We start from the raw sequence: 22,879 nt of genomic DNA, 5'->3' as shown, positions 1-22,879 counted from the left end.
TAGGATTTTACCTTCAACGTCCAGCGAAATGTTGCGTGATCCGTTGATTTTCTTCAATTTTTTTTTGCTTTTCCAAATTTGTCTTTTTCGAGAAAATCTATATCATCGATCACACTCTGACTGATTTCATCAAACTCTTTTCGTTTTTTGTCGTCTTGGATACTTTGTTGCTTTTCTTCTTCATCGGAAACCATGACGTCATCTGTCTGTTGCTCTGTGTTCTGCTGCATGACCGCTTCTGATGGCTCTTGTTTTGAAGTTCTTTGTAGAAAGGATAGTTGTTTCGACTTGTTTTTTGTTAGCGGATTGTTTAATATTTGCGAAACTTGGGGTTGTTCAGTTGTAAACATGTTGCGAGGAATGAGCACAAATTCCTCAGTTGGCATTTTTCTGTAGATACTCTAGACAAGGTCTGGCAATTAGTTGAATCAGAGAATGCCCTCTCGTTGTCTGGAATAATTTACTTCTTTCCAGTTCACTGAAATATTTTTCAGAAAGTTGTCGTAGTTGAGGTTCGAATTGTTGTAGTTCTTTCTTGTTGATTGGGACAACACCAGAGAGCACGTTCATTACACAATCGCTTAGGAACCAAATGAATTCAATATCTTGGGCTAGGAAAATTCTCTTGCTTTTCGATTTGGGGTTGCTGTTAACGCACCAGCGCTTCAGCATAAGCAAATGTCTCTTTTTCATTCGTAATTGGTGTAATAACAGCTTCCTCCGAAGGAATATAGAATATTGATGGTTCGGGACCAATGAGTTGAGAAGAAAATCGTAAGCCTTGACTTGTTTTAGGATCCAGGTCAATGATTAAATGTCCATAGGGTTGAGCTGTTGCTAATTTGTATGCGTCCTTGAGTAATTGGAGACAGTTTAACTGTTTTCCGAGGTATTCTATTTGCTGAATGTCACGCAATGATTTGAATAAAACTATATGAGTTGTGTTTAGATCAATTGTCCGCGACCATTTACTCTGTTGGAATAAGTTGTGTTTGACGTAGATCACATGAAGTTTTCTGTGTCTTCCTGACGTTGCTATTTTCACAAACTCTTTGTCGTTAAAAATTTCACCGCATGAGTCATCATAAACGAGCAGACAGTCCGAAAGCTTTTTCGTTATATCCAATCCGGAATACTTGATGAACTCAATGTGCGGTATTTTTTGTTGCATAGCTGTAAATATGTCCTGGAACTCTTTGTAGAAGTAATAAATTTTGGGAAATGCTGGGTAGAAGGACCGACCTTGCAGCATGCTGAATATGAGGTCAGTTTTCCCAGAACCACTTGGGCCTACAACTGCCATGAAGATCCTATCGTTTGTGAGAATGACTTTATTCATAATTTAGGATTTGGTAAGATATAACCAACTAGACTCGAAAGCAGTGCAATCCAAATTGATTTCTCTTCGCAGCTCTCCGATATCAAGAATAGCATGGCAAAACAGAGACTAATCATGAGCACGATAACACTCACTTGAACGAAAAATATAATCTCTGATCGAGGGACTACGGTATTGGAACAGCAACGCCATGGAGGTCTCTCTCGGTTTCCATCATCAAAAACCAAGTTTGTAATACACCCATCAATTTCGTCTCTCGTAACTCGGGTACTCATTGAAACAGTTTTATCGATTTTTACTTAACGTCTGTTTTCTGGAACTGTAATTTGAAAAATGATCTTGCTAGACAATTTTTCCAAACTCATGTTCTGATTTTGTCTTCATATATTGTCCCATCGCGCCCAAGGGCTTTTCTGAAGAAATTTATTGGCGAAATGTAGAGATTTAGAGGGGGTCGTTTTTTTACCGTGCGTGACCCCCCCCCACCCCCGTGGTGTGCTACTAGTCATTTACTTATACTACTAATAGAATTGTCAATAGAAGTAGTCAATAGAAGTTCGAATGATCAATAGAAGTAGTATAAGTAAATGACTAGTAGTAGTACTAGGGGGGGGGGTCACGCACTGTAAAAAATGACTAGTAGCACACCCCCCGTGGTGTGCTACTAGTCATTTACTTATACTACTAATAGAATTGATAATAGGGCAATTTGTAAAGCGTTAATAGTCAAACCTAGCTATCTCTACAACAACCTTTGTTGTCTCTTTTTACAACCTTAAGGGTAGGTATGAGTGCGCACAGAAACATGGTGGTAAATCAGCAAATGAGATCTATCCTGGTATTTTTACAACATTTAGCGTTTTAGTCGGACCAACACATAATTATTGATAATAAGGAGCAAACAACTAGTTGCAGCCCTTTCAATGTGCAGTTTTCTTGATAGACCAACCAATGTGTCTACATGGCCTGCTAAACCTCTCTCTTGTGTTCTCAACCGTTCTCTTCTGTTGGCACAAAATATTTGAAACCAACATGCCATGCTAGTTTTGAAAAAGAACGTCTTTAGGACGCCGAGTATGGAAACAAAACCATTGTTTATAAAATTGATTATGCCTATAGGATGAATATAAAATAAATTGCACACAAGAATGTGTAAACAATTTTTCATTGAGCAAATTTGAACATTTACACAGTTGAAGACAACAATAAATAACAAAAATCTATGAAAACGTCCCAAAACCATCTCAAATTGACGCAAAGCAGTTCAAAAACTAACTGAAAACCTTTGCTTGGTTCTCAAATGTTTACGTCTATCAAAAACATCTTTTCCTCTGTCTTCTTTTTAAAACCAATAGGTTTTAAAAGGTAAAGGTTTATCATTAAAGCCGTAGACATCAAGGGTGGCTGCATGCTGAAGAGGGTGAAGAATGATAGCGACAGTACGGCATAGTTATTCCTATATTTCATTAAAATTTTACACTAACTAGGATGAATTGAACGTTATGCACGAAAGACTTACTAAAAACAAAAATCTCTCAACATAGAAACAGAAATCTTTCAACATCCGACAGAAACTAATCAAAATTATTTAAAATTATTGGAGATTGCACGTGAAAAGGTTCAATTTATGTCCACAAAATCTGCATCGTCTTCACTGTACAAAAAAAAACTTTTCCCCATCAGCAAATATATTAAGCGATCATGAGCCATCACATGACTCAATTTTCTAAACATAGAACTAAAAAAAATTATTTGCCAGTCTGCGTAAAAATTTTTAAGAGTTTCTTATTTATCATCCAAAGCAATTATAATAAGCGAAAAACCATAAGCCATTAAAATTATTGACAATTGGCATGCAGTGTTAAAAAGCGCACAAAAAATCTGAAGTCTTCTGTTCAAAACTTTCAAGCACATAACAGAATAACGTCCGGCTAATTGCTCCGGCGAGCGCTTGGTTTCAGTAGTAGCCAGCTGCGACTTCGGGATATAGCATTAGGGGTGTGGGGTAAGGTGTCAAGCGATGCAATGGGGGGTTTAGGCATGGCCGAGAAGGGGTTTCAATCGCCAGGTGGAGGAGGGTAGACGGGGGATTGATGGGTGAGAGGGGGGATGTGAACGAGGGGTCAAGCTAAGATTAAGAACCGCCCTTAACACCATGAAACTGTCTCCTCAAAATGGTTTCGGTGAATCGCATATTGAGGGACTAGTAAGGCATGAGGATCTAAGAGAGTTGCTCAGTCATTCAATGCCCTCCGGGCTTTACCTATTTATCCCGTTGTTGAGGAAGAAATATGAAAGTCAGACAAAAATTTGATCCAGCGAAAAATAACGTCAAAAAGACAACAGGACTAAAATAACTGCTACAACTTTGTTTGAGAGGAGTTAATCAGGAAGCATCTAATTAGACATAATATTCACGAGTAAAATTACAAAGTTCGGCATACCTTCCCACTACAGCCAGGGCTTCTTATTTTGAGGATAGAACTGCTGTTGCTTTAACAACCAGTGAAGAGAAAAACATGAACAGTACCCATAAAAAAGTCAGAAAAACAGATCAAAATAAATCTTAATTTTTTGAGTATTATCAAATTGCTCGAGAAATTCAAAACCTGTGAGTTTCCTTCAACCGGTTGGCTCAAGTAGCATCAGTTAAATTGATTACAGGATCAGATGCAATACTAACATCAAAGAAAGCTCAATTCTGAAAACATAGCCGACTAACGTCAGGCTAATTGCTCTCTAGCAACCGGCGAGCAATTGGGTCCGTCAGTAGCTAGCCATGGTTTAGCTCAATCGAACGGGCGTGAATTGAGGGGGCTGATGTGAGGGGTGATTTTTTTGGGGGGGGGGGTGTGGGTCAACTTCTAAGAACTGCCCTTCACACCATCAGTATAAGTCTCAAAAACAGTTTCTGTGAATCTCATATTTGAAGACTAGTGAGATGAAAGGCTCTTAGAGAACTTAATGCCCACTGGGCGCTACTTGTTTATCCCGTTTCTGAGGACGAATAGTCAAATGGGTCAGACGAAAAATCGGTCAAGCGAAAAGTCGCAAAAAAGACCGACAGAACTAATATAATTGCTACAAACGAGAGCAATTAAACAAAACAGTTATATATACATAAGCGAACCGGGGGCACAAGTGTGGACACAAGAACCTCCTCATTTGTCCAGGCGTTCTAGCTTTTAAGTTTTTGGCGCTAGGTCTGTCCCATTTCTTCGAAAATTAGCACGAGACCTATTGTTTGCTTTGTTAACATTTACCAACAAATCCGAAAGCTAACTGGCAGTATATCAGAACTAGAGTCCATTTCTTCAGCAAAAATTAGGGAAAAAAGCTGGATACACTCACATCGTGCCACTGAGAGCTAGATCAACAAAAAATTTTGCACCTGGACACTTAAGCGCCGATAAGACCAGTGGAAATCAATTATGTTTTCCCTCGGACACGTCGATAGGAAAAACTTGCGTGCATCGGGAATAAACTAGTTTTGTAGCCAAGAGAAGAAAACTACTATTTGCTGAAAACAAAAATATTTGAAGAAAACGACAACTGTTTCTGTTATCCAGAACCAGTTTGCTAATAGTGATCATGACAGATATTATAATTTTGCAGCGAGAACCAGAAAATTACTCTTCCAAATTAATTTGGTGATAGAATTGCGTTTCCATGCACAAAACTGTAACAAAATCAGAAGTACTTCAGAGGAAGAAGTAAATATACCCAAAAAATAGCCGCCATTGATTCCCATAACCCCCGGTTAGGATTGACAGAACAGAAAAAAATGATTAATGTACGAAAAAAGCGCGAACTATTTTGAGTTCATTCCACTCGTAGACGTACTCCTGCCTTTTGTTGAGAGGATACAAGCGCCAGTATCAAAACCAACAAGCATTAGAGATGGTAACTAAGACTTATAAGAACAAAGTTTAAGTGCCCATGCCAGCGTTAATTTTACATTGTTTTGATGAGCAGCTGCTGTTTAAAAACACTTTGAGTAGAATGAGCGAACAATAAAATTTAGTCTAAGAAGTCAAAGATTTCATGCAAAATATCGAAAACGCGGCAAAGTGAGGTAAAGCGAAACAAATTGTTATTCGACAAAATAAAAAATTAATACGAGCGCAATACTAGCCTTGAGATGAGGGCGGCTACTTAAAACTCACAATCCTTTTAAATTGTGCTTTAAATTGCTTTGGTAAGCTCTGAGAGTCTTGAGCAGTGATAAGGCAGCTTAATTTAAGAAATGGTCTTAATCTCTTGAGCAGCTTAATTTAAGAAATGGTCATTCTCATCTTGGCCATAGGATTGTTGATTTTGCATAATCTGCAAAAAGTGAATGTGGGGAGAAGTGGGGGGGGGGGGCAGGAATTGACGTAAGTGTTAGTTTTCTCCCAGACAGGTACAGTGATCCTCCATTTTTTTGCTCCCAAGTGTTTTTAAAAAACCTTTCAAGCTGGAAAACTAGTCTCACAGTAGAATTGGGACGCTGTTGGGTTTTGAGGTATTTGTAAAAAATGTAGGAGCGAAAAGTATGATGACTGTTATGGCACCTGTTAATTTTTTTTAATCCACTATCGTTTTTCACTCAAATATTAGGTCCTACTAGAAAATGTTGACGACGAAAAAAGACTCCATCATTTTGCCAATACGGGCTTCGCTGCCCTTGAGCAACTTCAAAACCGGCAAATTGTTAACATAGAGAATATTTGCAAGTGCTTTAGAGTTCCCATGTTTTTATTCCCTGTTCTCTTTATTTAGCAACGCCGACACCTACAACTTTGGGCTAGAAAATTATATTCCACATTGAGAATCCGCGCACATCAAATCTAAAAAGGAAAAACGCTGCCGAATAAAGCAGCAGCCATTTGTTTAAAAAAATACAGCCTTCCTCAACAGTCAAACCTATTGAAGCATCGCGTATTTCGGGTCACCTATACGCTAGAGCCGCGAACCCAGAGAATAGAGCTCCTTAGAAGAGAAACTGATTTTTATTCTAAGGTAGGTGATGACGACTGCGTATCTACCATTCTTTTTGTTGACAGCTTTAAAAAGTCAATTCAACAATTTCTCCACAAGAAGCGTAAAAAAGTTTAAGCGATTCGCGACGAACATGCAGGAATGATATGAACACGCATAGACAATAGAGATCGCGCCTGGTACCACACTCATTCCACCAAAAACTTCCGAATATACTGAAAACTGAACCGAAAACCAAAATATATTCATCATAAGTAATTTACGTATCAAATTTTTGCATACATAAGAATATACTCCATTCAATGAAGCTTGAAAATATCTAAGTATAACCTTGATGACATGAATCAGGCTAAACTACTTTAAACTGCAAACAGCGCTTAACCAAAATAGCTATTACATAAAGAATAACAACAATCTCTTTGGTTAGTGGAGGAAACCCAATACATTCAAGTAGTCCAATACGTTAAGACAAATTTGGGGTTTGAAACATTTGTACATGGAAACATTTAGAAGTCTTTTCCCATTAAGTTAATATACGGTTGAAGCTTTTATCATTGTTTACACTGCATAACATGTCCACAACACTTCCATCACCCTGTTTACTGTTTCGACGGTTGCTGAATATGCGGCTTAGGTGCATGATGATGATGCTTTTCAACAGTTGGTTGTGGCTTATTGTGTTTCTGCTTTACACTTTCTTCATGCATCTCACGAGCTATCGCCTGAAATGCAATTACTGTCTAAATAAATTCCCGAACTCAAAAAGGAACCTTTTTGCATTAGATTATAACTTTGGTATCTTCCATTAAACCGCACGATGCATAGATAAAACATTGCTGACAGCTTACATACAAATAGCGGCGATTGCTTTGTAGTCTCAAAATACCAATGAAAAGATTGAGACCAATAGAAGCCGATTTTTCTACTAAGCATTGCGTTGTTTGTATTGATTTGGACTGATATATTGAAAGTGAAAAGCTTCCCTCAATTAAACTGGGACATGAGAGATATTCAAAAGAACGAGAGGTGCTCCCCTCTTTAATAAACTAACGTCTATTGGAATTATTCCTCCAAATATGAATCAAGCTACAAAAAGTAAATTTCTAAAAGTTTCTGTCAAAATCAAACCATATCTAGTATGTAATCATTTGTAAACATAAATTACACAAGCTGATTTAATCTTAACGTATACTTCCGAAGGGACTAACTTTTGTGTTATATTGATACTAGCTGTATGTTACCTTCTTTTTTGGGCAGTTCGAAACAGAAGGTTTGTTAACCTCGTAATCTGTCCTTATTGATTTCATAGCCAATGATTCAACTAAATTCTTTCTTTCTTTCTTATCCCTGGTTGTCTTTAAAACAAAACAAAATTAGCAGCAGTCAAGTTGAAAGCGACAAAGGTCTTAACAAAAAGGTCCTGATCTCTGAAGTTGCAGTCTTAAAAGTTCACGATGAAATAAAAACCTAATAGGCCACGTTCAGAACAAAATCGAAATTCGATTGACTAAAGAAAAACTTGACTTAAAAAGGTTTAGGAATTCATCTTCAAAACAATTTGAAAAAACTTGATCCAAAAACGTTTAAACATACCCGGCAGATTGCCGGAAAATAGCCGCCGTTGATTCCAATAAGCATGACTGGGATTGAAATAACAGAAGATATTGAAAAAAAAAGATTTTCGTACAAAAACATTTTTTTAAGTCCGATTTATTTTGATGGCATTTCGTAGTTGAACATACTTCTGTTTCTTAGAGAGAGGCTACAGGGGCTACTATCAATAACAATAAGCATTAGAGAGAGGTAACTAATACTTATAGGACCGACGTTCAAATAGCGGGCATCTAAAATTGGGCTTTATGGGTTTATCCCGTTTCTATTTCTGACTTCAATTTTTTATGCTGACTGTTCATTTTCAATTGCTTTGCTGAGCAACTGATGTTCAAAATCACTTTTAGCAGAATAAGAGAAGAGAGAAACTAGCCTAGAGAAGTCAAAAAGATTTCACGCAAAATGTTGAAAAGGCGGCAAATTGAGGTAAAGCGAAATTCGACGAAGTAAAAAAAAAATAGGAGCGCTATAATAGCCGGCTGAGAAGATGAGGGCGGCTATTAAACAGTTATACATTTAAGTCAATTGCCGCACCTGAACAAAAAATCAATCGAAAAAACAATATCTTATTTCAACCTTTTGTCGCTCTACTCTACAACTAGAGCGTCAAAATTTAGCGCCACAAAACCAATTGCTTTTTGTCCACTGATTGTTGCATCAAAGTAACAGATCTTAATTAAAAAAACAATTCCGCAAACGACTCGAAGAAGGAAACTGGTTAAACTAAGTGAATTTACCAAATTTCACCTATTGAACTAGACTGCAACCTGAACTTTTCAATAACAGTGGGATAATTAGAGGATTTTTCGAAAAACCTTATACAGATTGATTACTTCTAGAAACTATTTTTGATTTTCATCTTGGCTTGAAGTACTATACCAAAATGTCAAGTTTTGAAGACATTTTTATTTTCGTGTCACTATTGTAAATTTGTCTATTTTTTAAAAATATAGCCAGTAATTTCGCAATTAAGAAACAATACAACTGAAGACGCAAAAAAAACGAAACCGAAATACAAACCCAAATTTGATTAAAGAAACAAATATTTTATTTTACCGAAAAGAAAGCTTAAAAACTGTCAGATCCGAAAACTAATGACTCCAATATGGCCACTATTATATTTGCGGGGTTCAGAATGGGACCTAATGTAGTTACTAACAATAATCGCCAAATTAATAAAAACAATATTCGCCAAATAATTTTATCGTCAAATATTGAAGCGCAATAAGAAACTTTGCCAGCAAAATAGCTAAAAAAAATTTGTCTCGATACCTGGAAAAAATGTTCAGATATCATAAAACCTACAAAAAACGCAAAAAACAAGCTAACGCAAAAGAAAAAACTAAAGAAAGTTTGCAAACACAACCGTCTTTTCTATACTTTTGTCCTAAAACATAAACCGACTAAGGTCCAATGAATTGCTCTTGAACGACAGGCTATGCAATTTAATTCAAGTGCTGTAGCCTAGATAAATTTTCTTTGCGGGTACAAAAACAAAAAAGTTGACAACGCCGGGATTTGAACCATTCACCTCCCGTTCCCTGACCAGACGCACTGCCCCCTCGGCCATCAGGCCCTTATTCTTGCTATGCTGCAATCGACTTTATTCTAGCAACAAGCTTTACTTCGAAGTGAGAGCAATAGAGATCACTCAAAAATGAAGAACGAAAGCGTGAAAAAGTCACTTGAGAAGTCAAAGAATATTCAAGAAGAAAAGCGCAAAAAGTCAAGCGAAAAATTTGCAAAAAAGACTAACACGTAAAACAATTGGCAAAATTACAACACTCGGCAAATAAGCGTACCAAAAAGACATTAAGCTGGTTTGCAATGAACAATTGAAAAACACAATTTAAATAAAAAAACTCTAGAAATTAGAAAATCCAATGGAATTGCACAAAATCTGACAAAATGAGACAAGCTATGTTCACATTTTCGCAAAAAGTCTGAAGTTGATATCACCAAATATAACACAAAAAGAACATGATGACAAAATTTGGGATTGAAAAAGTAAACGAAAAAAAGTTGAGAGCACTTTTCTAAGGCTATTAAGCTTAAAACAATTTTCAGCCAGCAAGCACTTTAATGAACTTAGACAACCTAATGCATTATCACCTAATGACCAGCCTATATCGGTTTACCCGTTTTGAGTTTGCTTTTTGACCTTGACCAAATACACTACATACACAAAACGATTACTGAAAGAAAACAAAATCCATTCAGTTGCAACAGTGGAGCAAAATTCAGTAGTACGTGAAATTGGTTACTTATGGTCGACTTCTAATCGAAAGGTAGAGCAAAGAAAAAAGGTAGCAGGACCTGTCCTGAGTTATAATCCAAAGAATTGGATTAACCAATGACCTCAAAATGAAATTTTTAAAGCAATATTAAAATAAGACTGTCAAACAAGACTGACACGATATGGGGTAAATCAGCAAGTATAAAAATAGAAAAAAGATTTAGTGTTTTGAGAAGCACTTAACAACACAAAATGAACATATTGACTTTACGCATCCTTAGAGTGAGTACACAAAAGAACAACCTTGTGTGATTCAATGACCGACACAGCAAAAAGACCAAAACTAAAAAAACAGTAGCAAAAATGAGAATCTCTCCGAAACTAAGTCGCGTCAAAGTATGAAAACCACGAAACTTCTCGCCAGAATTCTCAACCAAAGCAATACAAAGAAAATTTACTGATAACAATTTTATGATAGTGTCACGCCCCTATTTCCTGCCTCATAGTTATGTGATGATTTTCTTTTAAATATCCATACAAATCTTTAATTTAGTTCATATTCAGATAGATCTCAAGGCCATATCTATCCAGTATTTCCATCTAGGCCTGTAACCCTTATTTGTTTATGTTCACTGAAAACAACCTAAGATTGACACATTACTGATAAAAAAACATTACGTATCTAAAAGCTTCAATATTTACCTTTTCAAGTCCCGCAACGATGAATTTGTATAATTGTTACAAAACTTCATGAGAAAATACGTGCTTGGCGAATTACGTAAAAAAAGCCGGAAATGACCCAACTTGAAGGTCAGTAAAAATTTGCAAACGACCAATATAACTTGAGTTACGGCCCTGCGGAACGAGCGATCACCAGATCACCGAATCGAGCACACGCATTCGAACCGCTCAATAAAAGGCTATTACTAGCTAACTTTATCCAATATATATATCCGCTAAAAATCGCACTATGAAACATCTATTAATAATTCTTTGTACAATGGTGATAATTCTAGTTAATTACTTCGAATATTGATCCCCAAAACACCGAGATAATGACTTTAAAAGTTAGTGCGTAACAGATAGGTTTAGGCACTATTAAAATAATCAACAGTGCTTTAGTGCATAATATTCTGATTTTTCAGTTTCTACAAGATTATCTCGTATTAGCTTCATTTGAAACGTTAATCTATTCCTCTGATGAACAATTGTATGACTGAAACGGTCTGTTTCCGAGAGCAATTTTAGTTTCAGGGGCTTTAAAAATAGTTTGAAGCAGATGCGTTTCTGTACAGGTAACCAGTGTAGTTTCTTGATGAACCTTGAGGTTCCTGTTCAAGGAGACAGTCGCAGTATCAACCTAGAGGTACAATTCATCCGTAGTAGCTTTGTAGTAAGTACAGCAGGTAAACCATAATAATGAATTACACTAGTCAAGCCACATCAGCTTAATTAACACATCCTTATCACCTTAGAGTAATTTTTCGTAACATGTAGGAGAAGGTGCAACTATCTGAAATGATCTCCTTTGAGAGTACAACTTCATCATCTACAGTCAAAATAGGAAATTTCATATTCCAAAAACAGGAATAGACAGGTAGTAAGAGATCAGCATTAAAAGCATTCTTCCGCACAATTTTCATAAATTCTGTTTTATTAGTAGTCAGTCAAAGTTTGGCGCCTCTAAACCATCTGTAACGAGCTCATTATCAAAACAAGAGCCTCATGAGTTACCACTTTTTGTAGATTTATCTGAATATATATTTTGTTCAAAATCGTAATAAAATTGCAAGTAATACTATCATTAATAATGTAGACCATAGCATCATGGGCATAGAATTGATGGTCGACCTGCAACCGCTCGAATATGAGCTCTAATGGTAAAAAAAGCAAATGAAAATCAAGGGGAGTAACACAACTGCTTCGAAGAAAAATCTACAATCAACACCATCTTTAGAAAGCCAATAAAAGAGCCATCGAATCCCGACCTGACATTGAAAATTGATAGTAGTATAGAATTATCAGGTTTATCGAAGGCTGTTGTTCGCAAAAACTGAGCTCCAACAACAATCAAAAATACGCCACAATAGGATGTCAATAGTATTTTTTATAATTTGACACTAGGTGATGAGAGCACAAGAACGAAAACATGGAAGACTGAAAATCAGTTTTTGAAAAGGTGTGTGTGTGTCAAAATCTTGAAAACGACTGCTAGAAACTGAATACTTGTTAGAATCACATAACTCTTATTAGCAACCAATTTTCGCAAACACTTCTCGAAAACATTTAACGTTAAGTCACATAAAGGAACAATTGGTGACACCTATCATTAATAAGATTAAGCCATCAGACCGCAAAAAGCACAACAGATAAAAGCAAATCTCAACAGTTAACTGAAACTTTTTTGAAAACACGATTAGCGTATGTCATAGAAAGCATTATCTATAAGCTGAAAAGATGAATTTGAGCAACCTTAGCAACAGATGAAACTGCCACTCAGAAGACGACGAAAAGAACAAAGGGAACAAAAAATCTCCTCAAAAAATCAATCTACTTTCTTAAAACAATTAGTGACAACAGCGACCTATGAAACCTGTCCCTAATTCGATTAAATGATAAGACAGCAAAAAGTACAACATAATCTTAAAACTCAAAAATTCAATGAATGTTTTCAAAAACAAATACTGTCAAAGTCGTGAAAATCACCAGTCACGAACTGAAATCATTAATTACGTTCATTTATACCTCAAAAAAGTGATATGAAAAGAAAACCACTTTTTTGCTCCTCAGAAAAATCGAAAACACTTTTGTTTTCACGCATTTCACTTCCTGTTCAAATAAACTCCAAAATTACCGATAAAAAAGTCGCTCCACCAATGCTTCTCTTCGGGTCGTAAAAAGTCAGCGCGCCAATACAACCCAAATACTATTGATCGTAAAAAAATTAGAGCGCCTAAATAATAGCCGTTGTGAGGCCGACGGCGACTATTAACATACTAAACCAGAAACAACAGTTTTCGACAACAACCGCTACTTTTCTCGCTCCTCCGAAACACAGTGTGAATAGAAAATCACTCATTCCTTTCAGCTCATCCATTTGTTGAGCAGTTCGACCCAAACACTTAGATTCGACTTACGCATGACGGTAGTTCCTGTTTCAAATACATTCCAACAAAATTATCGATGAAAAACCACAGCCACAAGAATTCCTGAAACGCCGGGAGGGCGCTGACCACATTAAATGAATTCGTCAAATCAAATTACATCAACTTCCCTCATCATATAAAATTAACACTTACGCAATCATGTGCAAATTAATTTCAAATTATATATGGGCCAGCCATTCGTCTGACGAAACTCTAGTATAGAGGCAAGTGTTAAGGAGAAATTTGCTACTGCAACTGTTATTTAACTATTTTACTGACAATTTGTTGTCCACTATCATTGCACAGAACCCCCGTTGGTGTTTGATTTTTGTCTCCAAAAATTGTGGAAGCAACTATTTATATCACCATTCTAAGCAAAGGAACCATAACTATCCTAATCTAGTGCGCATCTACTACAAAACTAACTATAACAAAAATTAAATTACAAAGTTAATGAGAATCAAAACAAATGTTCTCTTAACTTTTCCAACAATAAACATTAATATTGATCCGGAGAACGTTTTCCCTCGTTCCAGATAATACGGAATCAAGAACTGAATACATAAAACATCATTAAAAAATTGTGGTATTGAAATCTCTCAAAAGCATTTACCAGCGAGATACCAAAAAAATCTGTCCAATCGCAATTACCCTAAATTTGGTCTTTCAGTTCAAAACTAGAGGATCAAAACTAGATACTGAACAAATAAAAAACATAGCTGCCAGAAAAAAAAGCCACGATAGCTTTGTAGACAAGTAGTCTCAAAATGCCAATGAAAAAAGACAGAAAAATTAGAAAAACTGATGCCTCAAATTGATTTCCAAATCTTGTTATTAGACGCAACCCTTAAAAACCTTTAATTAGACTAAGGTAACCTCATTTGCCCATAAAACATCAGATTAATGTCATTTAAGTCAAACTCAGGGGGAGGAAAATCAGAGTGAGTTTGAGAGAAGTCATTTGTGACCAGAAAATAACTACCACATAACAGAAGACTCACGCCAACGGGAGTTAAAACTGCCGTCGCGCATGGAATAGTCAAAACTGCATGAATGAATGAAGCGCTGATTTGAAGTGACGACTGAAGTAACGTAAAATGATGGTAAAAAAGGTCTTGACGACGAAAAAGACATAGCCAGAATGAATCCGGAACCCAAACGAAGCGTCGGTAATTCGCGAACAAAATCATCAAATATCTGATAGAAAACATAGAAACTGAAACATTGTTTTATTTTCATATTTTAGTTGAAGAAAAAAAGTCGAAAACATTGAAATTCACGAAACTCAGAAGTAAATGCTGATTGCAGTCAACTTTTTGCCAGAAAGGCTGATGTTGAAGTTAGGACCACTTGCACCAAAAAAACCTTCAGCTCAGCATAATCAAAAAAAATATTTGAGCACATATTTCAGAGAAAAATTTCAGCATTGACAGCAATGAGGCAAAGACAAATCAAAAAAGCATTGTCGTTGTGAACCATACAAAAATTACAAAACGTAGTAACACGTAAACAATGAGAGAAAACAGCAAATTACTTAAAAGAAAAATTCACTTTCAAGTTTTGCAACCGAAAAAGATTGTATTAATGGAAACTTACTAACTGGCAACGTTGAATGCCAGCCAAATCTTTAAATATTGACAAAAAATTACAAACACAAAAAATAGTCCACGCAACTGAAATTTCATAATTTTGGTGTCCTAGCATGATAGCTGTCTCTAGTTGGATTTACCATTGATTGAGTTAAATCTTTAGCAAAATTAATCAAGAAAAAACGTAACGAGACAGTGCATAGCCCAGGTAAATTTTCAGATAATAACTATCCATCGTTTTGTAACAGTCTTTCCAGCAGCATCCTAGAACGGAATAATATTCACTGGAACATTCATAAAACAGCTAAAAATTGAAAAATCATTAGGAAGAAATCTTGAAAAAATTGTCAACACTCATGCAGGCAGACCAAGAAAGCAAAAAATCATTATTGAGTTAAATCTTGATTGAGTTAAATCTTTAGCAAAATTAATCAAGAAAAAACGTAACGAGACAGTGCATAGCCCAGGTAAATTTTCAGATAATAACTATCCATCGTTTTGTAACAGTCTTTCCAGCAGCATCCTAGAACGGAATAATATTCAATGGAACATTCATAAAACAGCTAAAAATTGAAAAATCATTAGGAAAAAGAAATCTTGAAAAAATTGTCAACACTCATGCAGGCAGACCAAGAAAGCAAAAAATATCCTAGATATTTACGATATAAAATAAGCAAAAAACAAGAATAAGGAAGTCGGAAGTCACCAACAAAAGATTAAAAAACATAGAGCATCATCGTAAAAACAAAAATTCAAAACAAATTTTGAAAAGTGCAAGAAGTAAATCGAATCATTGGTCTTTGACAAATATTTTTAGAGCAATCTTCCAGACAAAACAGTATGCTGAAAAACAAAATAAAAAAAGCACCAATGTTTAAATATTTTGACAAAAATGTAAAACTGGAGTTATAATTATTATACATCTTAGCTTTGAGTTTAAGTACAAATTAGAAATTCTTGGCGTGCACAAAAAGATTTAAATGAGAAATAGAAAAATTGTAAACCGCCAAAACCGAATTAGTAAACAGTTTATCAAAAAAAAAAGAAAAACACCTAAAGTGAGCAACACAGCATTATTAATGCAAAAAAGTCCCTCCGGCAAACACTTATGACAAGCAAATCTGTTCAAAGACCCAAAAAGACAAAGAAAAATGAAAACAGCCAAAAAAAACTAAACATTGAAGACATGAGCCGATTCTGGCCTTGAAAAGAATTATTTGGCCCTTAAAAACTATAATATCTACTGCAAAATTTCCCATAAGTGCAGAGAATAATGTACTCAAAAAACAAAACCACAAGCAAAACAAAAAATGGAGCCAAGGGACAAAAACGTATTCGACTAACGTCGAGCGATTCCCTCTCAAAGAACCGGCGAGCAGTTGCCTTCGGTACTAGCCAGCTGCGTCTTAGGTATACTAAACCTTTCATATAATCCGTCAAAAAAGTCGCGTTAAAAACGCATTCAAACTCAAAAAGTCATTGAATGCAACGCATGAACGTGAAACTTTTCGAAAATTAGTTTACCGTGCAATTCTACAAGAACAGATGTTTTTCCGGTTTAAAAGACCTCAAGAAAACCAATATTCCTCTTCACGTCGTAAAAACCAAAAGGCCAATAAAATAGCAGGCAGATTGCCAGAAAATAGACGCGCTAAACGATTGTGGCCCTCCATGAATTTAAACAATTAAAGAAATAAGATAGACAGATTGACCACAAAACGACCAGTCCTTTAATAGGCCACTAGACTTTTTGGTTAGATTCGGACTGTCATTTTTATGAGACATATACGCTCTATAAGGAAAAATCCCTAATGGAGCTTTTTCAAAATTAAAATTAATATTTGAAACCAAAAACTCGAGACTCTAATACTCTAGAATTAGGGCATATACGTTTGACACTACTTAGAAGCACACTATTGAACTTTAACTAATAAATGTTCATAAAAAGTTCATTAAGCGAGGTTCATTAAGCGAGTTAAGTCATGCAATTGACCTAAAAGCAGAAAAAATGACGTCACACACACAAATTTTAACCGCAAAGCAGTACAAATCACTGAAATTGAAACATTCAATTGCAAGATGTCAGGTCGCAAAAATCATGTTCTGTTTCAAGATTCGGTTTTTTAAGTCTCTACAATTGTCGCAGTCACATAAAACGTGCCATGTGCAAGGATCCGAATCACTGTACCGGTTTTTTTTGGAAAACCATTTATAGAGTTCCAACAGACTGGTTTTGTGTTATGCATCGAAGACGACATTCTATTTGAAATATCCATTAAATACAATGGTGAGCTGGCAGGCTCTGATTTTTATACACATCGTGGCGTGTCACTTAAAAATTTCCGCTCTTCAGTTTCCAAAATCGTTAATAGTCCCAGGTCATCGCCACACTATGTCAACTCTTCCAGATAAAATTTTTATGAACAGCAAAACGTACAACTCTAATTATATTAAAACTCATTATTTACTATTTAAAATAATTGATTTCCGTTAATGCTGCCAACCAGCCAAAACCAGCATTAAATTAAGGTTGCTATGTATGCAAATAAAAGCGAGGGTATTTAAATCCGAAAAACAATTTAAGTCAAAAAACTTACCTGTTGACCAGACGTTTTGTGATTAGCCGCCATAGCTAGAGCTGCATCGCCACCAGTGGTGGCCATTGAGTTCAGTGGTCTGAAAAATAAGTCCAAATAATAAATATAAATATAGCCACTTTACAGAACTCACTGAACAGCTTACCCACTAGTTGGTTTAGCATCTTCGCTGTTAGCATGCGCATTGCTAGTGACGCGCATTCCACCAACTTTTGCTAAAGACAAGGCGGGAGTTAGAACAGAAAGTTGGGTTCACCAGAGCGCTGGAACTCAAAGTCTACTAACCTGCGGGGCTATGCCCCGGAACTTTATCACCCGAATTTGTATCTCCCATTAGTAAAAACTGAAAAGAACAAAAACTAAAAATTACCTTTGTTCAGAAAAACACATTGAAATAAAACTCTATCAGGTGAACAAAAAATAAGCAAAATATGCAGAATCCAGTTCGATTTGAAAAAGAAAAAAAACCGAGAATTGCCTAATGTATTGTTGTTTTGGATTCCCAGTTGGCCTGGAGGGGCCAATGCCTCCGCTGTCTGTTCAGAAATTTGTCCAGCTGTTTCTGCAACACCCACAGTTGCAGCATAGCTGCCACGTGCAGACGTTGTTTTCGGAAAACCGATTTTCCACGTGCCACCACATTAGATTGATGATTCAGTTCTTTAGTCCAACTTCGCAATTAAAGTCGACTTTCTCATGTATTCTGTTCACTACTCTAGCAGTTCTGTAGACAAATTCAGTCCTTCATCGTTCAGTTTGTGTCTTAACTTCAGCGTTACTTGCCCTCTCTTGTTCCATGATTGAATGGGTAGGTTGATTTTGTGCTCCTCAAAGTCCTTGTAAAGTTTCGAAAGGAGCAGATCATTCAATTGGAGCTTTGTAGTCACCACTGTGGGGTCCGCACACCCATTTCAGTACCCGCCTTTGAAGATTTTCGAGCTTCCGTTAATCTGTTCTAGATTGATACGCGCAATTCATCCAGTAGAGCAAAACGGGTAGTATGACTGATTTGTATAGTCCTAGTTTCACTGAGAATTTGACATTGAAGGCAACGTTTCTCCTCGAGCAGTAGAATACTTTATTTGCTTTCTCGACTCGATGCTCGATGTGCGTACTCCAGTTTAACGTGTCCGCAATGTAGACTCCCAGGTCTTTCACTTTCCCAAGCGCTCCTACCGGTTGTCCGTTTAATGATAGACATGCGCGTGTCCCGCGAAAGTTGAGTAAATGGCATTTGTTGACTGCTAGTTTCATTTTGTTTGATTTTACCCATTTCCCATTTCTCTTCATATCGGTTTGGATATACTGTAATATCAGTGCACTGTGTACGGTTACGGGTTGGGTTAGGGGTTTTTCTAAAGCACTTTAAAACCTCGGGATTACTGATGAAAATCTTCTAAGTCTAATACTTTAAATAATTATGAAGCTGTAAATATTCAAAGTGTTCAATGTAGAGTTAGAATTATTGGTCGAAAATACAATAAGTTTCAAAGGATGAGAAGGTGTAAATCTAATAAGAGAAAGGCAGCTCAATTGTATGAGGTTTACTTTTGAATATGGTCTTTGGTTTCGGTCCTATCAATGGTTGATTATCTAAGGTTATTTTTATCCATTTTCTTTAATCTCTTTGGGATTTTCTCATAGTTCTTTTCTACCGCATGGGTCCATGTTAGTTAAACTAACAGATAACAGATTTACCTGCCTGACGAATCCCGTCAAGAACAAACATTCCTTGACGCCTCCCGTCAATATGACATTCCGTGACGATTCCCATTATTATTTAGGATGCTTTCTTTATATTGTTAGAATCCGGTTTAATCTTAGTAACCATCTCTTTTTGTTCTCCCATTTATTGAGGAAATTTCGAATTGTGCGTTCACTATGTGTTTTATGAGCATGTCATACATTAAGTTCTATGGTTTACAACAATGCCTCCCTCTTAGAAAATGTGAGTGTTCCACTCACTCACAAGCTAGAGTTTCAAAGGTCAATTTTCGAGTTCATATTTTCCTCTGCTTTTTCAATCCCGTGCTTGCCATAAATATTACGGGCCTCCTCATCATCCAGAATTTTCCTTGCCTGAAGAATAATTTTGAACAGGTCCTCCGGATTACAGAGCATTTTCAACGTTTTGAATTGTTTCTGGATAGTACTGGTTGTGGCTTCCTGTGGCAGGAATAGAAGCTCATAAAAGTTCGGAGGTCGACTGAACGGGCTCTGCGCGTTGATCGAATCCAGCTTCCTCTGGATGACCTTCTTTGAGGTCTGTTCTGTTCTTACCCTAGTCCTTAGTTTTCTGACATCTATCTCGATATTCTCTAACTCCCGAGCTAAACACTCCCGCTCATCCACCAGAGCGATACATTCTCTTGTCTTTGTTTCGACTACATTCCTAGCCTCCGCCAACTCTTTCTTCAATATTTCCACCTGCCTCCTGCAGGACTCCCGCTGATTCCTAGCGCAATCAAGCAGCCGTTTGCTCTGAAGCAATTGATCGCTTAACCTTTGACTTTCAAATTTTAACTGCCGGAGCTCCTCTTTGAGCCGAGCCCCGGCAGCTCCCAGCATTTCGCTAATGTCAATCTTCTTTTGATGTTCCTCGATTCTCTGATGCATCCCATTTAACTCCATGACACTAATTACGGCTCTGTTCACTATATTGGGTGGTTGCAATTGCGTCAATGCCACCACGTTTCTTTTATTTGAGGTTACTCCAACAATCCGATACACTTGGTGCCTGACTATCGACATGATCTCGAACAACTCGGGTAGATAGTAGCAATAATCGCCAATTTTTGGTTCTGCCATTCCTACATATCATACCTTTAAATTAATCTAATGTGTCAATTTCAATTTCTGTTATATCTGGTACAGATTTAGCCTTTTTTCTTTTATAACTACAATGTCTGTATTACCATCACACAGTTCAACTGTTATTTTTCTTAACAATTTTTGTTCCTTAGTACGTTGTTTTAGATGATGAAAATAACCTTATTCCTCCATTGGGTTAATGGGTTGCAGAGCAATCACAGGATTGGTGCCACTGCGTAGCATATCGATTGAAAAAAACACACGTACCAAACAAAATATGATTATTAGTCAAATAAAAATAGTCATCAAACTGATGGTTATTTCCCTGGCCACATGCCAGACTTGTTTCACTTCACTACCCAGGTATTCAAAAATCAGCAATCATTGCCACTGGTGATTGTACTTCAAGTCCGTGTTGAAATGTTTTAGAGTGTAATGCTCATATAAACCTCCTTGTCCCAGGAAAACTTCTCTTCCTGTAATCGTTTTTCTCGAATGCCTTAATCTTTGAGTCCTCTTGCTGAATTCAAGATCTTTGTCATTGAAAAACCCTTCCATTGGCGCGGAGGTTGACCAATTGACGTTAAATCTGTAATTAGGCATATCATTGGGTTTATCAATCAGTTGTATTCGTCTGCCATATGTTATCCATGACCCATTCTGCAATTCATGAGCGTTCTGGTACATGGGATTGCAATTAATTAGTGTGAAATTTCTATATAATACTCTAGAAATAGGTTCCATGTATCTAATTCCTCGTGAACTGTTGTCAGAAGACACCCTAATTGGTACTTCATCGGTACAAAACTGGTTTTCGACAACATGTACGATAAATTTAGCGCACCTATGGACATAAAGTATTCCTCCCACTTTTTCTGCGTGTGTACCCAGAGCGTTTTGTTGATTTAAGAAAATTTGATGTGAGTTTCCGTTAATTGTGTCCTTAAAATCATAGTTCTGTGCAGTGTTTCTATGTGACAATTTAATAACTCTATTTGTTTAAGATTTTCAAACATGCCTCAAAAATCCCACACAAAAAGTTGGTTGAGTTTTTTGTCCCTGAGATCTGTCTCAGATATATCTGTTGGTGAAAAATTTTGTTCCGTGGCCGCCAACGTTTCCTTTGTGTAAAACAAATTTCTGTGGTTTGTTTCAAAAAGCTGAAAATTTTCTATCTGTTTTGTCCTGTTTTTCAACTAAACAACTAAAATTCGTTTTCTGTCTAATGTGATCGTCAAGTGATTTTTGTGCCCAGCGCGGACTATTTTTGCTGTTATGGAGTCTGAAAATTTAACTATCGTTAAGATATTTAGATTTTTGTCTTGGTCAAACAATTATTGTACTGAATCTATTTCAAATGTGTCTCCTTGATATAACAAGGTCTGCTCCTGTTTCAGAGGGTCTTTAAAATATAACTGTGTTCCTTCATTTGCTTCTCTAGTTTCAATGAACAAAGTCCCCATGAAAATTTCAGCATTTATCATGATATTACTTTTCTGTTTTTCGCCTTTTGGATTGATCCACTCCACGGGGTAGACATAATTCACTCCTTTTCATCTCCGCCTTTCATGAATGTTTTTGATACCTTCTGAACAAACTCTGTGTTGGTTCGGTCAACATTCATCTCATTAAGGACTTCATTAGGAGCATTGGATTCAAAGTCACCACGACCTGGTAACCGCGCTTTGGGTCCCTGCCATAAGTTTTGGCAGACTGATTCTTTTATTGGGTAAAACGTTGGAAATATTTGTGATTTTTCGTTTAAGTAAGTTGCGTCGTCATACCAACCACTTGTTTTCAGCAGTTATCGTACATGCAGCCCTGTACATGCAGTATTTTAGTTTACTCCTGCTGCTGTTGGCGTAGATGAGTCCTCCTTTATTTACCTGCTCCTCATTTATGCGTGACGTTTCGCATTTCGTCCGTTCCGTCACGGCAAATTTTTGCGTCTGCAGAATGTTCTCAAAATCATACCCCACAATCTCCAAGGATTGTGAAAAACCTACTATGCTAACCAATTGGAGAAGTTTCCAGTTCAGCTGCACGTTCCAAGTTGGGTTCCATGCCCTCTGCATTTTGTTGCATCACCTTTTAAAAAAAATACATCATTATCAAATTTTTCATCTGAATCGTTATCCTTGAAAATAAAATAGTCTTTAAGTTTCTGTGGTCTTGTTACTCCCGACGACTTCTTGTTTGATATCGTCGTTCGGTAACACTTTGCGAAGTAGAAGCCGAGCTTCTATTTGGAAATTCTTCGCCTTCACTCCTTTCGGATGTTGCCACCAGGCTATCCCGCTTCTGCTGTATGGCTACTTTAGGCGCAGGTATCTTTGTGCTTCTGCTTTTGTTGTTTGTGTTAGTATTTTTTGATTCTCTTGTATTCCCACCCATTGGTGTTTCAAACAATTCCTCCTTGACTGTCCCATTGTGAGCTTCAGTACTATGGTTAATTTTAATATTATTCTCTTCAGGATTCACTTCTCTTCTTCTTGTGTCACTCAATTTTGGAGTGACTACCTCGATTTCCACAAAATCTTTTTCCTCCGTAAAGTCATTTTTGGATATTC

The 22,879-nt window shown here is 36.6% G+C and overlaps 1 protein-coding gene across 1 annotated transcript; it reads right to left on the bottom strand.

Annotated features, from left to right (window-relative positions):
- Positions 1 to 6,546: 6,546 nt before the first annotated feature.
- Positions 6,547 to 17,862, bottom strand: LOC142335224 (uncharacterized). The gene is made up of 4 exons (XM_075383622.1): positions 17,784 to 17,862; positions 17,644 to 17,713; positions 17,499 to 17,577; positions 6,547 to 7,041 (listed from the first exon to the last, which is right to left on the bottom strand). The coding sequence occupies exons 1-4, from the start codon at positions 17,830 to 17,832 to the stop codon at positions 6,919 to 6,921; spliced, it is 321 nt and encodes a 106-aa protein (XP_075239737.1). The 5' UTR covers positions 17,833 to 17,862; the 3' UTR covers positions 6,547 to 6,918.
- Positions 17,863 to 22,879: the final 5,017 nt, after the last annotated feature.

This window comes from Convolutriloba macropyga, chromosome 2 (genome assembly GCF_964194025.1).
Source record: "Convolutriloba macropyga chromosome 2, txConMacr16.3, whole genome shotgun sequence".
NCBI lineage: Eukaryota > Metazoa > Xenacoelomorpha > Acoela > Convolutidae > Convolutriloba > Convolutriloba macropyga.
Note: the sequence above shows the minus strand (reverse complement) of the source record. Positions and strands in the feature narration are given on the sequence as shown.